This window comes from Ambystoma mexicanum, chromosome 1p, assembly GCF_040938575.1.
Source record: "Ambystoma mexicanum isolate Mex_15411 chromosome 1p, UKY_AmexF1_1, whole genome shotgun sequence".
Lineage (NCBI taxonomy): Eukaryota > Metazoa > Chordata > Amphibia > Caudata > Ambystomatidae > Ambystoma > Ambystoma mexicanum.
In genome coordinates this window covers 239,185,738-239,203,412 of record NC_090921.1, presented here as the reverse complement: position 1 = coordinate 239,203,412, position 17,675 = coordinate 239,185,738, and the positions used below count along the sequence as shown (strand labels likewise).

Here is a 17,675-nt window from a genome sequence, read left to right as displayed (position 1 = left end):
AACTTGTTCTGCATCACCTCACCCACCTTCCTGAGCTGCTAGAGACCCTTGAAGAGACCCTATCCTGCCCATTGGCACAAGCGCATGCATGTACTGTTGAGCACAAGGCTCCTCTCTTCGTAGGGCTTGGACTGCCTCTTAGATATATTATTGATGTGGAACTGGGTCTAAAGATTACCTGCACTGCCTGTTTCCTTCCCCTCTAGGTTGTCAACATATTTTGTGCATTTACTCCTTTGGACCCCAATGGTCTTGTATATATTATATTGAATGTGATGTGTTGGTTTACTTAGTGTTACTGTAATTCTTTGCTATGGTCTATGTTACAAAGGCCTTGTAATAAATGTGTCTATATTTTTAATATAACACCCCTCTGCAGTAATTTGTAAGTGTCCTTGTTCTGTATTCTTATTGAGGTCCTTCAGTCACCTTCACCCCTCCTGAGACTTAGTCTTGACCGCCTGCCATAACTACCCTGATTGCTCTGGCTTGTCCAGAGGTTACCCTGTTCCAAGAAACTAGGCTGGCCTTCTGAAACTCTGCCCCTCCAGGAAAGAGTTCAGAAATCCTATGCCATGGACTGGCAAGAAGCTGAGTTTAGTGCTATAACTTCTGAGGACAGTGCAGAAGGAGGTGGGGCTGCTCCCACTGGCAGAACTAGTAGTTCTGTCGCTGCACTGATCGTCAGAAACCATGAGGATTTGGAAGATGTAATGTCTAATGTTTCCTCTGCCAGTGCTGCAGGTGAGGCCATGCTTGAATTCAAGAAGCAAGAGCTGCTGTTTAGGCAGAAGGAGCTGGAATTTAACGTGGCCAAACTGAAGATAGAGGAGGCAGAAAAACAAGAAGACAGGGATCACCAGTTGGGACTGGCCAAGCTTCAAGTTGCCAATGGATCTAAGCGTACTGGACATGGGTCTGGGGCCTCCTCTCATCTAAGGTTTCCTAAGGATCGGCTCAGTGTGTGTATGAGGAAAGGAATGACATTATGGACTGGCTGAATACATTTGAGTATGCATGTGAAGTTCAACAATTTGACAATGCTGATAAAATTGCCTGGTTACTTAGCAGACTGCCCCATTCTGACTGCAGTGCCATTATGGAAATGTCAAAAGCTGAGAGAGCAGATTTTGCAATGTTGAACCAAACTCTCATCATAAAGTTTGGAAAGACTCCTGCCCAATGCTTACAAAGATTCAGAGAGTACAAAAAGAACTAAGGTGGTACTTGGGTCTCTTATGTAACTGAATCCTTAAAAAACTTGACTGGCTGGGTTGAAGGTATAAGGTCTCTATTTTTGAAGGTATGATATGTCTTGTTAATGCTAGAACATATTTTTGCATCTTCTTCCCCAGACCTTAAGCAACATTTGGCAGATTCAAAGGAGATAGATCCTAAGAAGCTTGCCATAGTAGCAGATGTGTGGGTGTCGCATAGAGTGTCCCATAAGGACAAGACTCATCCTGGTAAGCAGAAAGAGGGGGAAAAGTCCAAAGATAAGGAGGGTGGGGGCTCTGATAAAACTTCCTCACATAAGGGCCACAAAAAGAAAAATAAGGGTAAGACACAAGAGAACTCACAGGGTAGTGGAGGTCAGCCTCCAAAACAGAACTCTGGTTATAGAAAGCCTCCCTATGTAAACAGACCCAGTGGATCTTGTTTTGTTTGTGGAGCAACTGACCATGTGAAGGGAGATCCCAGATGTAAGGTCAAAACCTTGGGGGTCCACTCTGCTAATCTGGCCTTCTCCTCCTATGAGGAAGAAGAGATTACAGGGGCATCCTTCTCCTCAGACTCCTTCCCCATTGGGATAGAAGCGGAGGTAGTTTTAGTTTCCCTGGGTTCCTGGGAGCCTAAAGTCTCAGAGGCTTATGCTAGGATTCCATATAATACCAAGCACCACTTTAAAGACAGTGTTCTGATCAATGGAGTAGATACTCCAGCTCCTAGGGATAGTGGGTGTAGTCGAACTGTAGTGGATTCTACCTTGGTAGACCCAGAGGAAGGTGCCAGAGCTCCTCTGTTACCCACTAAGTTGGCTGATGGCCCACCTCTCACGTTCCCAGTAATACCTGTAACTCTTACTATAAATGGTACAGCAGTCAGAATTCCAGTGAGCATACAGAGGAGTGTCCCAGTAAAGGCCTTGCTGGGAAATGATCTCAGAGCTTTAGGGCTTGTGGGAGATACAGCTGACAGACCCTGCACAAGGTCTCAAACAAGGGCAGCACTGGCCAAGACCAATGCCATGACCCAGCCAAAGTGGAAACCCAAGGCTAAAGGAGTAAGAAAATCAAAAATAGGGAAAGAGAATATTCCCCCTAACTCACCTACCACTGAGGTGGAGGTAGTTGGTCAATCACCTGGACCTCACAAGGAGGAGGTGACCCCTCAAGTCTTTGACACAAACGACCATCCTGAGCTAAAAGATTTATTAGTAGAAGGTGGTCCTGACAGGGAAGAATTTAGTAAGGGCTAACGTGAGTGCCCATCTCTGGAAGGCCTAAGGAGACAGGCCTGCTCCCAGCTTCAGGGCGAACCTCCTGGGAAGCACAGGATTTATTGGGAAGGTGGGCTCCTGTATAGTGAGCCTACAAAGTCTACCGAACGAGACCATATGAAGTTGGTGGATCCCCTTGCTGTAAGACTCTTCCTCCTGCAGCTGGCACATGAAGTGCCCCTCCCTGGTCACCTTGGAATCAAGAGAACCAAGCAAAGGTTATCCATGCACTTCTACTGGTCCAAGATGGGGGTGTAAGTAGAAAGTCACTGCAGGAGTTGTGCCTCCTGCCAGTTATCTGGTAAGAGTGGCTCATCAATCCAAGCACCTTTTGTACCACTCCCAGTTGTGGGGGTACCATTTAAGAGGGTAGGGATCGACATTGTTGATCCCCTTACCCCCAAACATCCTCAGGCAATAGGTTTATCCTGGTGCTGGTCGACTATGCCACCAGATATCCTGAGGCCATCCCATTGAAGACTGTGACTGCCAAGTCAGTTGCAAAAGCTTTGATTGGCATATTTACTAGGGTTGGCTTCCATAAAGAAGTGTCTGACAGAGGCAGCAACTTTATGTCGAAGTATATGCAGGCCATGTGGAAGGAATGTGGTGTCACCTATAAGCTTTCATCCGCATACAACCCACAGACCACTGGTCTGGTTGAAAGGTTTAACAGGACCTTGAAAAGCATGATTGGGGCTCTGGAAGAACCTCAAAGTAGAAAATGGGATCTTCTGTTACCATCCTTACTGTTTGCCTACAGAGAAGTACCACAAGAGGGTGTTGGCTTCAGCCCCTTTGAACTTCTGTTTGGTCACCCTGTAAGGGGACCCTTAGCCATAGTCAAGGAGGGATGGGAGATGCCCACTCCCCCCATTACTACCAACGTAGTGGACTATGTGCTAGGGCTCAGAAAAAGGATGGTACTCCTTATGGGTCTGGCTAGTGAAAAGTTGAAGACAGGGCAAGCTCTGGTGAAACATTGGTATGACCAGAAGGCTTCCCTTATCAATTTCACACCTGTCAGCAAGTCCTGATCACGAATCCTATAAGGCCTAGAGCTTTAAAGGACAAATGGTAAGGCCCTTACACAGTGGTGGAGTCACTGGGTCAGGTCAACTATTTAGTGGACCTTGGAAGGCCTGGACAGGCTCCAAAAGTGTTCCATGTAAATAGGCTGAAGACTTTCATCCCAAGAGTTAAAATCGCAGCACTGCTGCTGGCTTCAGATGTTGAGGAGGAGGAGTCAGAACCCCTCCCTGACCTGTTCCAAAGCAGTTCTTCAGACAGCTCCTTTGAGGGCGTCCGAGTGGCCCTTCATCTGACTTATGATCAACAGGCTAAGGTGAAAAGTTTGCTTAGGCAATTTTCCCCCTTGTTTTCACAGTCCCCTGGTTTGCCACCTTGGTGCAAACATAACATATACACAGGAGACAGTGTACCTACCAAAAGCAGGGGATACAGAATGTCAGACAAAGTAAGGTCTTACATTAAGACAGAGGTCAAGAAAATGTTGGATCTTGGGGTGATTGAACCCTCCAGTAGTCCATGGTCCAGCCCAGTGGTTTTGGTTCCAAAGGCAGGTACTTCTGAATTGAGGTTCTATGTGGATTACAGGGCTCTGAATGCTGTCACCAAGACAGATGCACACCCCTTGCCTAGAACAGATGAGCTGGTGGATACTTTGGATGCCTCCAAGTACCTCAGCACATTTGACCTCACTGCAGGCTATTGGCAAATAGCCCTTGCAGAACATACCAAGGAGAAGACAGCTTTCTCAAATCCAGAGGGTCTTTATCAGTTCAGGGTAATGCCTTTCGGGTTGAGGAATGCCCCTGAGGCTTGTGAATCATGTGTTGAATGGGTTGGATGAATTCTGTCTTGCATATCTGGATGATATAGCAGTTTTCAGTGCCACCTGGGAAGACCATGTGCAACACCTTGGGATTGTGGTACAGGCTCTTCAGAAGGCCCACTTGACCATAAAGGCCAGTAAGTGCCAGATTGGACAAGGATCAGTGGTCTACCTTGGACATGAAGTAGGTGGAGGGAGGATACAGCCTCTACCCAGTAAAGTACAAGCAGCACAGGACTGGCCTACCCCCACTACACAGACCCAAGTGAGAGCCTTTTTAGGACTCACTGTGTACTACAGAACTTTCATGGCAGACTATGGTACCATAGCTGCCCCTCTGACTGCCCTTACTGCTCCAAAGAGACCCAAGAAGGTAACTTGGACTGGATAGTGTGAGAAGTCCTTCAATGGCTTAAAATACTCCTTGTGCCAGGCCCCTGTTGTTTTCAGGGCCCCTGATTACCAAAGACCTTTTATTGTGTAGACAGATGCCTCTGACACTGGGATAGGAGCTGTACTATCTATCACAAGTAGATGAGAAGGGTAAGAAACACCCTATTGGCTTCATTAGTCGCCAGTTTAAGGACAGAGAGGTCAGATGGTCCACAGTAGAGAAAGAATGTTTCCTGTTGTGTGGGCCCTAAGGGAGCTGAGGCCCTACCTCTATGGGACTCACTTCACTGTGCAAACTGACCATAAGCCCTTAAAGTGGGCAATGAACATGAAGGGAGAGAATCCAAAGTTGCCTGGGTGGTCCATAAGTCTACAAGGCTTGGACTTGACTATTGAGCATAGGCCAGGTGTCCAACATAGCAATGCTGATGGGTTGTTCAGAATGTTTAACCGACCTGAATGAACAAGAAACTCATTCAGGGGTGGATTAGTTCCCCCTGTCCCTAGTCTGGGAGGGGTGAGTGTTAGAAACAATTTCAAAATCATATGTAATTTTCCTCCATGTGTCAACCCCCAAACGTTTTGCTGTTGTTTAGACACCATTGATTGACTTTGCCAGAGAAGCACAGCCTTCAGCTGCACTCCTCTGGGCTTTCGCTCACTTCTTATGGGGAAACTGACATGCCCTTAAGACAGTCAGTACTGGGAGATTTTGTTTCCCTTAGTCCTTTCCTCATGTTGCAGCTTTTGAACAACATGTAACAAGTGTGCAATGTATCTTATCATACAGCACACTTGGGTCTCTAGTAATTTCCAAAGGTCCTAGAAACTCTCGCTGGACTTTTTATGAACTGTGCAGATGTATCATGGACAGGGCTGGTGGCAGCTATCGTTTCGCACTATTTTTAACCCTTCCCTGCCAGGTTAACCGCGTTAACTGCATTTGGCACAAATAGGTGACCTGGCTCCAAAATGGCCATGCCACGAGGTTCTTTGTCCTGTTCTTTGCCCATCCTGCCCCTTCACCTTCCCAGGGTCAATTTGACCCGGGTCAGTCCTTATTTGGTCATGCACTTTCCTGGGAATCCCAATGCTTTCACGGGCTTCTGCATGTCTTGTGTGTGTGCCTCCAGGATGTGGGCTGGAATGTCTGATTCCAATACATATCCTGGGTGCCAGAGAGTCTGGAGTGCCATGAATGCCTGGGACCACCGTGGTCCATGATTGATCCACGTATGGGGTGTGTGTTTGTGAGCAGATCTCCCATTGGGTCCTCTCCATTTGTGCGCGAAGAGATCTTTGGATAGGAGGAGGCTGAAAACACCACTACTATGTCGATCTCCTGAGTTCACACCGAACGAAGGATAAGAGCCAAGTATCCTGCAACTACGCAGCTGAGTCGAGGAACCGCTGGTGACCCGCTGGAAGGTTTGGCACCCTGAGCCCGCGGTCGTCCCGTGGGACCCCTCTGCTTCTGGGCGTCCTAGAAGGTCTGCGAAGACACTTTGACCCATTGGAATAGTGGGACCAACTATTCTCGGCACCTTCATCAAACCCTGCAAGTAAGCTTTCTCGGAAGTGTTCCTGGGCCTACCAGTGGACTGACCAGCTTACCCAGTTGTTTTGCTCTGTCACTGTCGCCGTTTCGAGGAGGCCCTAAAAACTTGGTATACTGCTAGCTCTGTGTCCACGGCACCCTCATACCAAATTTCGTATACTTGGCATTCCCAGGTCTGAAGTGAGATGAGTGTACCAGGACCGGAGTAAGCACGGTTACCGTGTTGCCTTGCCGCGGCAATGACCTGTGCAAGTTCGCTGCATTGGTGACGGTGACCCTCTTGCCCCTGAAGCCTGCTGCAGTTAAACTGGTTTCATTTGTCCTCCTGGAGCAGAGAAATCACCACTGTCCTGTTTGGGAATCATCGCTGTATCTTGGGAACTTCACAGTGCCGAGATTTCCTTTTTGCCGCATTCGAACCTGCCAGCAAAGTGGACTGAACTGGTGAAGTTTGGGTCTGCCTGCATTGGGGACCAGTGAGTACTCCTTACCCCAACCAGTGGCCCCTAGCGCAGGAGTCCATTTTTACGCACGAGTGGCCCCTAAGGGCCCCTTTCTACAGCTATTGCGAAATAGCGACTCCATCCCGCACTCTCAAACTGCCTCTGCCTTCAAGTGGAGGTCCTCCTTGAATAGTGGGAACTTGTTTTGCATCGCCTCATCCACCTTCCTGAGCTGCTAGAGACCCTTGAAGAGACCCTATCCTGCCCATTGGCACAAGCGCATGCATGTACTTTTGAGCACAAGGCTCCTCTCTTCGTAGGGCTTGGACTGCCTTAGTTAGGTGTAATATTGATATGGAACTGGGTCTAAAGATTACCTGAACTGCCCGTTTCCTTACCCTCTAGGTTGTCAACATATTTCGTGCATTTAACCCTTTGGACCCCAATGGTCTTGTATATATATTGTATTGAATGTGATGTGTTGGTTTAGTTAGTGTTACTGTAATTCTTTGCTAGGGTCTATGTTACAAAGGCTTTGTAATAAATGTGTCTATATTTTTGATATAACACCTGTCAGGAGTAATTTGTAAGTGTCCTTGTTCTGTGTGCTCATTGAGGTCCTTCAGTCACCCTCACCCCTCCTGAGACTTAGTCTTGACCGCCTGCCCTAGCTACCCTGATTGGTGTGGCTTGTCCAGAGGTTACCCTGTTCCAAGAAACTAGGCTGGCCCTCTGGACCTTTGCCCCTCCAGGACAGAGTTAAGAAATCCTATCTAACAAGCACAAAAACCAGGACCCAGGCGGCAGGCTTGGACTGGGTTATAGGGCAATAGGCCCATGACCGAACCAAAAACGCAAAATGCTTGTGTGGGCAGGTTTTTGGGTCCAAGTTGGGAACATTTTTGGCCAATGTGGGCCAGTTTGATGAGTTACTTCACTATGCGGCTAATAGTTTTCACCAGTGTTGCTGAATAAATATTCTTTAAAATGTACAATTTGCATCACATTTTATCAAAAGCCTCAGCCTTGGGTACTATTCAAACAGTTTCACAAAAGGAATGGATTCCCATTTGCAACTGTGGGCCACTTTTTCATTGGTGCCTGAGACCATTTTATGCCCCAGTCTGACCCTGCCAGGCAGTGACAACAACCGGAGCACCGTGTGGAGGCACCAGGGGCAGCATGTTGGATGACTGCAGAGCTGACATGATGGACATAATAGGACTACATTGAGGAAGTTGTATCGTCCAAAGGAAAGCAAGAAGCAAGAGGAGGAGGGCTGTGGGGGAATATAAATCTCTGGAAGAACTGTGACAGTGCCTGATAGGGGAGAGAGGCGGAGAGGTAATGGGGAGGGCCGAGGACTGCTTAGCAAGGCACAGTAAGGGGAAAGCCTGAGAGCAGACAAGCAAATTCGCAGAGAGATGCTGGGAGGCCACTCCATGAGAAAGGGGGACTGGCTGGCCTACTGAGCAGAAGCGCCAGCAGGAGTCTGAGAAAGGGGGCTAAAGGGACCCTGGCGGGGGTACACTCAGCCCACGCTCCACTTTGGGAACCAGGGAAGAGGAAACCAAGCAGGGCGCAGTGTCGAAGAGATGGCGTTCACCAAGGAAGATTTGCATTCGGCCATGGCCACGTTTAAGGGGGAAATAACAGAGATAGTCAAAGCAGAAATTGCCAGCATCAGGGAAGAGCTCTCACCTGTGATCACAGTGAATCACAGAGACATTAACCTACTAGGTGAACGAGGACAGAAGTGGAGGTGCATATCACGGAACTGGCCGAAAAAGTCCCAGTATTGACACAGCAGGCACAAGAGGCAGATGAACGGATAAGAGCCTTGAAGGAAAAGTGCGAGGACCTGGAAAACAGATCACAGAGGGACAATATCCACAACAAAGACCTGAAGGAGGGGTTGAATGGCATGGATCTGGAGGGTTGCATCCGGGAGATGTTTGTGGACCTCACAGAGGGGGAACAAGGCCAGAGCATGAAAATAGAAAGAGTGCATAGGGTGGGGAGTTAAAAGTTGACCCAGGGACCAGGCCAAGGGACATTCTGGTGAAGATGCACAGCTTCAAAGACAAATCATGGTTTATGACGGCGGCAAGAGGAAAAGGGAAAACTTGGCTGAGGGGGTGCAAAATACAATTATGCAATGACTTTTCTCGGTCAACCCTGGTGAGGAGAAGGCTGTTTGAACCATTCAAGGAGAAACTTACTAAGAGGAAAATTAGATACCAGTGGCTCTTCCTGACAAGGCTCCAGTTTCTCATGGGGAATGAGGAAAAGACTGTCTCTGAGTTAGAGGACGGCCTAAGAGCATTGGGCATGTGTCCTCGAGACTCTGTGGAGGAGAGAGCGGAGAAGAAACAAGGGGAGACGTCAGGAGCCAAACAGAACAACCCCCTGTGGTGGAGATCAAAAAATGGGAAGAGGTGAAGTGGCCAAATGAATCAAGGAGGGGTTTGTACCATGTAAGCCTGCAAGCCTCGCCATTGGGGACTGAGAAGGCTAACACAGGAGTTGGTGGATGGACAAGGGGAGCGGGGAGGAGTGAACACTGCATGATGTTCTTATACAGGGGCCACGTTGAGCACCTGGACAATGAATCCAGAGATAGTTCTGGGTTGGGTAAATGCTCCTAGTTTGGGTGGGCAGTCAGGTAAATCACAGTATAAGGGACTTGATCTGGGAAAGGAATATGTCCAGGGAAGAAAGAGCACTTACAAACATGGAGAGATGTATAAGCTATATAAGTCATGGAATGTGAGGGAGCTGAACAGCCCGAATAAGAGAGTTGCAGTCAGCGGGAGATTCAAAAAAGGGGAGCAGAGATAATCTGCCAGCAAGAAATACACCTAATGGAGGGGGATTGCGCTGTCTTCATAACAGGGAATATCCACTTCAATACCATGCTGTAGCGGGAAGTAAAAGGGCCGTGGATCCATTCTCTTTCACAATTCTGTGAAGCTGGAAGGGACCATGGTAAAACGGGACCGAGAGGGGAGATATATATTGGTAAAGGGGAGACTGGGAGGGCAATTGTACACATGGGCATCGGTGAATACACCTAACCAGGGACAGGAGTGGTTTTTAGAGCGGGTCTTGGCAGAGTTGGGCAGATTTGAGGAGGGTGAGCTGGTGTTGGCAGGAGACTGCAACTTAGCCATGGACCAGACTATGGATCGGTCGGGAGGGGTGAGGCGACACGCAATGGGGAAAATGTCCAAACAGTTGAGAGAATTGAAGAAACGGGTGGCAAGGATACATGACAAATATACCACCCGCAATACAGGGACTACTCCTTCTACTCACATGTCCATGAAACATATTCCCGGATAGGTTACATTTTGGCAACACAAAGGGTAGTTCAGGCAATTGTGAAAGTAAAGATAGGAAGCGTGACAGTCTCAGACCATGCACCAGTAACAGTAGAGTGGGAAGGAGGGGGCCTGCGGGGAGGGTGCAAGGGCTGGAGACTTGAGGAATACCTCCTTAGGGACCAAGAGGTGCGGCAGCAGGTGGAGGCAGAGATTCACAGGTTCATAGAGAAAGGTGGGGAAATGAGGGAATAGATGGGGGAACAGTGAAACGCATTCAAGATTAGGGTCAAGAACTGTCTCATAGAAGCCTCAAAGAGACTAAGGGAAGTGAGAAGGGAAGCAGAGATGGAACCTAGAAAAGGAAATACGAGAGCTCTAGCAGAAGGGTACAAAGTCACAATGCAACTGGCCCATGTGAGGAGGCAACTTAAATAGCTGATTGGTAGGTCAGTTGAGAGCACCCTATTGAGGAGTAGGCAGACATTCTACAAACATGTGAATACGGTGTGGACGGTGCTAGCGAGGCAATTAAGGCCCAAAGAACAGAGGGCATTCATAGCTAACAGAGTGAATTTAACCAGTGAACGACGCCAAGTTACAGACAATACATGAAAACAGTTGTAATGTATTTTTAATTTCGTTCTACAGCCTGACACGTGTTTCGAGCAAAGCTCTTCATTCAAGTAGGTGACGGTTAGGTATCTGGGGGTGAACATGACAGCAACCATAAACCAAATCATAGGGGCAAACTATCCACCACTGGTAAGGCAAATCAGAGCAGACCTGGTGATATGGAAAGGGCTGTATTTAACATGGTTAAGAAGGATTGCCATTGTGAAGATGAATGTTCTCCCCTATCTGCTATATTTCTTTCAGGCGATTCCCCTACCAATACCGGGGAAGATGATAAGTGAGATCTAGGGAGATATTATGGATTTCATATAGAACGGAAAGAAGCCCTGTATAGGGAGGAAGAATGTATTTAGAGAGGGCACTAGCAGAATGGGGAAGATAAGGTAACCACAAGCACTGAGTATCCATGCAACGGGGAGTTGTGGGAGAATATCTGTGCCCTGGATGAGAAAGGAGGATAGGCCGGGAGGGCTCCTGGAGAACCCAATCACAAGGAACACCCTGGGGATCTGGGTCCAGTTGAGCAAGAGGTTCGGGTTGACACCTAGGCCATCACCACGGACCCCTGTCTTTCGTAATCCGGCATTCCCACCAGGAATGGATCATAATAGGTTCAAGCAGCAGATTCCGGGAGGGGTGAGGGAGATTGGGGATCTTTATTAAGGGAACCAGCTAATCGTTTGAGAGTTGCTGTAGGGAGTTTGACCTAGGAAAGGAGGATCTCTATGCCTACCGACAGATGAAACACTGGGTGGGTGCTTCAATGATAAGGGAGGGGGCCACGCGCGACCTAACGGAATGGGAAAGGCTGCTGTCATTTAGCAAGAATAACAGAGGATTGATCTCGACCATTTATAAGATCCTATCAGATGCGGAGGGACTGGAGAATGGGGAAATGAAAAACAAATGGGAGACTGGGCTGTGGAGGCTGTTCACGGATAGGGAGTGGGGACATGCTATGAAGAGATGGTACAGAGCTCACACCTCGGTACAGCACCAGGAGCTACAATATAAAATGCTACACAGGTGGCACTACACCCCAGATAAGCTTAATAAAATGAACAACTCACAGTCCCCACTATGCTGACGGAAATGTGCGCGAGAGGCAACAACAGAACATAATTGGTGGGAATGCCCACAGTTCACACACTTCTGACAGGAGATGAAGTCAAGGGTGGGTGGGACACTGGGACTAGACATAGAAATTGACGGGGCTATGGCAATTTTGAACATCACTCTGAGGGAGGAGCATCGGTTGGGAGGGCGAGTGGAAACCAGGGCTGGACTACCCCACCGGGACATCCCCCGGTAGGCCTCTGGGCCTCTTTCTTTGGTGAGGAAGGATACATGCATCGCGTGAATCTGCCTGGTAGGTTTTGCATGACTTGGGTGCCACCACCAACAGCACGCTGATGCTGGCACTGCCTGCGCATTTATTTTTATCCCAGGGCGGGGCATGGGCAGCTAGGCTGTGCGCATGTGCATGGGGGCCTGGGCTGGCACCAGGGAATGCACGTGCCCTGCACACACATTGCATGCAGGTCAGGATGCAGCGCAGCAGCCAGTGTTTGTGTCAGACCAGAATACAAATGACTGTCATGCTATGGGATCCAATTCAGTGCGTGGGAATAAAGCATCCCTAAGAACGACCCCCGTGCTCATTTCCCTCTGAAAGCTGCATCTGCTCACGGACTGCTGACTCTGAAAGCTTCATTTGGCAGGTTCAAACCAAAATGGCGTCAGCTCAGAGACTCAGACGCCCACATCTCTGACTCCGACGTGATTTGGGGGTTGGCAGGGGCGCAGCTGTTGTGTGATGTCACTTCCACTACCCAAGGCATTTTGGTGAAATGACGTCGGGAACTGCAATAGAGGCGGATGTAGGAAGAGGGAGGAACATGCTTGGCTTTTATTTAGCACTAAATACTGAGGGTTAACAGTGCACCCCTCATTCTTTCCATTGTTCTTTTTAAAAAGACGTGTGACTGCACGAGGACACCAGTCATAAAAAAAACATTTTCAAAGCCAACTGCTTTGCCTTTTTTGTATGCATGTGATAGGCATTTGACCGTCAGGACCTTGAGAAGGGAACAGCTGGACAATGGTGTGAGAGCCTGGACATATGATAGCAATGCCTGGAAAATGCCTAGTTTCGACCTATACACAAGCCAAAACAGTTGGGTCTGCTAAGCGTTGTGGCTGAAGTCGGGTGTAGGCCCAGGGTGATGCATGTGATAAGGAATACACACTGTTGGGGACCTGCCCTGGACCCCCGGGCAGGCCCCAGTTGCCTATCAGGATCACCCGACATGGTCATTCCGGGCGGCGATCACGCCGCGAACAATGGAGTGGGGGTCACCCCACTCGCTTGCTCCAGGTCACTGGAGATACTCACGTGGCTGAGGTCACCCAGCACACGGCGCCCCGGGACTGGGGGCACCCACGCCGGGGTCGCACCACCAGCCATGATCACATAGCACTAGGACTCCCATGGGACATAGCAGGCGCACTGTCCTCATGCTGGGCCCCGTCCTTGGGCCCAGCTCACACGGTGTGGCACCAGCATGGTGCAAAGCAAGAACGACACTGGAGCCTCGGATGCAGTGCCTCCCGAGCTGGAAACGGCTCATATCTTTTATTAAGTTGGTCACGTGGCTGCTGCCACGTGACCCATTACAACATCCTGGGAGCTACCATGCTCCCAGGAGGGGCGCCATGCAACACACACCACCAAATTAACACCACTGTTCAGCTCCTCCTTGCGGACGTCGACTGCAATGAAGCAGTGCTATGCAATGCTTGGAGGGGGAGGGGCCTGTGAGGCCCTCAAGCGAGTTCATGTGCTTGGGGCCTCTGTGTGCCACAATATCAGGGAGCTCACCCACAGGGCATTACCCCCAGCAGGTATAGCCTACCTGTGAGTTCTGCACCGGCTGTGGGATGATCCAACCATATAGATGTACACCGCGTCACTGTGTTCTACACAATGTGTATGATATCTAGCTGTGAGGCTACAGTGGATCACTGCAATCAGCATCCCACAGGGCTTACTGTGCATCAGAATTAGAATGTGCTCCTGCGCCTGTTGCTGATACTTCAGGGTGCACAGTACGTTTGTGATGGGTGTCAATGTTTGGTGACGCAAGCATCTGTTGAAAAATGATAAAAAAAGGTGCAGTACATTATCCAAATCAGTTCCTATGCCGCTTTTGCGTGGAAATTATGCAAATGAGTAACGAAGCTTAACTGCGCACAGTGAGTCAGGTGCTCATTTGGAGCGACGTGCAGCCCCGCGCCGTGCAAATGGCCGGTGCCGCAGTGGGCTGCGCTGCGCGTAGAACGGTGAGAGGCATTATTTTGACAGAGATGGTGCACAGAGTAACAGAGTAAAGAGTGGCGCAGGGGCTTATTGCGTCCTGTTTTGCTGTTGCTTCATCTTCAAAGTGATGACCAGGAAATAGCCAAGCATTTATAACATAACATTTGCAGCCATACTTTTGTTGTGGAAATATTTTGTTCACTTTGCGAAAAAATTAATGAAGTACTGGAGTATTGGCTTTATCCTTTTATGTGGCCCTCAAAGTCTCCTTCAAACAACACTTCTTTTTCTGCACATTTTTCTATTTTAAGTGTATTGACAAAAATCGGCTGCCGTAACAAAGTGTCACAGAGTTAGTTAAGAAGCATATATCATCTTTAAAAGGTTACACGTGATTTTAAGGAAACACAAAACAACCCCCTCTTATTTTATGCATACTTTTCCCGCACCCCCAAAACTACTATTCCCATTCCCAATTACATATATATATTTATATATAGTTTAAAAAAATTAGTTCTTTTTTTTCTGTGTTTTTGGTTCGTTAAAAATTCCATTAGTTATTTTTCATTTGTTAAAATCACTGCATACCCTTTAAGACCCTTAACTTTCCGGCAGAGGGCCAGATTTAACAGCAGGTAGGCCAAAACTAGGCTGATTCAAAAGAAAAAGAAGACACAGCATGCCACTTTCCCAAATAAACAAAAGTGGTGTTCAAAGATCAGAAACACAACTTTAGTTTCTGTGCAAAAAATGTGCCATTGTTGCAAATAATGGAGCAATGACATTGTGCACTAATATTTGGGATATGTACCAGCGCGTCCCCAACCGTCATTAAATGTGTGCCATAAGTGGCTATTGTGATGGAGTTCCTTGTCTGGTACTTAAGGTAAGGGATAGGTGACACTGGAGTTTGAGTAACACCACCTTCTAAATGATGCAGGGCCTGCAGTGGTCCAATGAAGGATGGCAGGGTCTTGTCCCATGTCCCCTTATGTGTCATGATCCACAGAACGTGCCCCTTTCGGACTTCCTGGTCCTTGTCACAATGGGGCTTGCACTCTTTGATACTCCAACATGGCCGTCTAACGTGGTACGCCTTGCACCAGCTTCCACGTCGGACGTAGCACATTCTACAAATAGACCACGCCCCTGTGCCCTGCGCGTCTCAATGCTATTGCTGGTAGTGACTAGACGTGTGCTCCGTAGTTCGCTGAACTATTCCCCTGTCCTTGGCTCCCGGACCCTCTAATCTTCCCAATGTATTCCTCCCTCATCTCTTACCTTGCTTCCCAGATTTCGTGTACCTCCTTCTTGTACACTTCCTCGCTTCCTGGACGTCCTGAGCATCCGAGTATCCTGGAACGCTGAAAGAACGCTGGAGTCAGAGGAGACTCGCGCGGGCTTGTACAAAACCCGATCCATGCGAAAGAATACTTCCTCCAAGAAATCCTGCAAAGAGCCATCTCAGGTGAGAAGGGGGAAATTCTGTGACAGTCTGAGACGTCAAACAACCGAAGTTGAAACCAACATGGAACAGGCCGTTCAGGATCTCATGCGTGGCATGCAAGAATTAACGACCGAGGTGCAGAATTTAAAGGCGGAAAACGTCGCATTGAAACAACTAGTTTTGTCCCACGATTCTGCCACAAAGAAAAGCGTGCTACTGGGTGGCATTGTAGACAAATACGATGGGTCTGCAAAAACCCTTTGTGGATTCCTTGACTCTTGTTTAGTCCACTTTACCTTTAAGCCCTACTATTTTTCAACTCCCAGGGCGAAGGTGGGCTTTATAATCTCGCACCTCTCCGGGAATGCACTGACTTGGGCTACTCCTTTAGTCAATTCTGGAGATGCCCTCCTAGATGATTACCATGGATTCATACAGGCCCTTAAGACCATGTTGGATCGCCCAGAACAGGTCTATAGTGCCCAGGAACGTCTACTTGACTTTCGGCAAGGTTCCCAGGACATACTTACGTATGTCACACGATTCAAACAATTGGCCAAGGAAGCGGATTGGTCTTCAGAAGCAAGCTTTACTCTTTTCAGAAGGGGGCTAAATTAAGAGATAAAAGATGAATTAGCCGGAGTGGCTCGCCCAAGTTCATTCCAGGCCCTTATGGATGTTGCCATGCAGATAGACTTTTGTATCCAGGAAAGGAATGCAGAGAGGAAAAAGACCAAGATGCCTTTCCAGAAGGTTTCCCTTGAGACCTCATTGAAACCCGACCCTACTCCAGTCTCTGGTTACGATCCAGAACCCATGCAAATAGGGGCCTTCTGTGGCCCATATCCCCACAAGAAAGGATGAGAAGGATCCACACGGGCTTATGCATGTATTGTGCCTCGGATAAACACCTAGTTAGAGAATGTCCTCTAGCCCCTTCACGGCGTCTGGGAAACGCCAGCTCCCGATCCTAGATGGAGCAAGGCTTCGGGAGAGAGATGTTTGCTCCACATCTATTCCATCCTTGAACTCTCCTGGACAGAGCAATCTAGTGATTCTACAAGCCTTCCTATCGTCATCCAAGAATGAGACCTACCCCATTTTGGCCTTGGTGGATTGTGGGGCTATGGGAATATTCATTGATCAAGATTGGGTCTTTAAACACCACATTTCATATGAAACACGAAGTATCATGCAAACTGTGGAGGCGATCGACGGAAGACCTCTCACTTCAGGACCTATATCCTTACAGACCAAAGAAATCCAACTCTCGATAAACCATCTTCAAGAGTTGATCAAATTTGACATCATCAAGTCAGCCCATTACTTGATGGTACTGGGTATGCCCTGGTTACAGAAACACAATCCTTACATCAATTGGGCAGCAGGATCCTTGTTTCTTGGTTCTGAGTTTTGCATGTCTCACTGTCTATTCCCGGATTCCTCCTTGACAACTTCCGAAAGCACGCCAATAGACCAGCAATGCCCACTCATGGTTTCAAACGTCATACAGGTTCCTAGGGCCTATCAGGAATACGTAGATGTGTTTTCAACTGCTATAGTCCAGGCCCTACCCCCTCACAGACCTGAAGACTGCACTATAGATACAGAACCTTCAGCAGTGATTCCCTTTGGGAGGATGTTCATTCTATCCGAACCGGGAAAAAAAGCCCTTAGAGAATACTTGGATACCAATCTTGAAAATGGCACCATAAGACCATCTAAATCTCCAGCTGGAGCTTTGTTGTTTTTTGTTCCCAAGAAAGACACTAAAGAGCTTAGACCTTGTCTTGATTATCGTGGATTGAACCAGTGCACCCTCAAGGACCGCTATCCCTTGCCCTTAATCTCTGATACCCTGGAAGCGGTGAGAGGAGCTGTAATCTTCACAAAGTTGGATCTCAGGGGTGCCTACCATCTGATCCATATCAGGGAAGGAGACGAATGGAAAACAGCCTTTAGAACACCCTTTGGTCACTTTGAGTACTTGGTCATGCCCTTCGGGCTTGCAAATGCCCCCGCAGTCTTCCAACGCTTCATGGATAGGGTGTTGTCTGACATGTTGTTCCTCTTCGTCATCGTGTACCTGGAGGATATCTTGATTTACTCCAAGGATCCTCAAAAGCATGAAGAGCATGTAAAGGCAGTTTTGCAACGGCTACGTGAACACAAACTCCTAGCTAAACCCGAGAAATGCCTTT

The 17,675-nt window shown here is 48.2% G+C and overlaps 1 protein-coding gene across 1 annotated transcript in view; it reads left to right on the top strand.

Annotated features, from left to right (window-relative positions):
- The first annotated feature begins 575 nt into the window (after nucleotides 1–575).
- Nucleotides 576–17,675, top strand: part of LOC138472643 (uncharacterized) — a 104,537-nt gene continuing 87,437 nt past the window's right edge. The window contains exons 1-2 of the mRNA XM_069610954.1: nucleotides 576–903; nucleotides 1,356–1,466. Of these exons, the coding sequence (XP_069467055.1) occupies nucleotides 576–903; nucleotides 1,356–1,466 (439 nt within the window). The remainder of the gene's footprint in view (nucleotides 904–1,355; nucleotides 1,467–17,675) is intronic.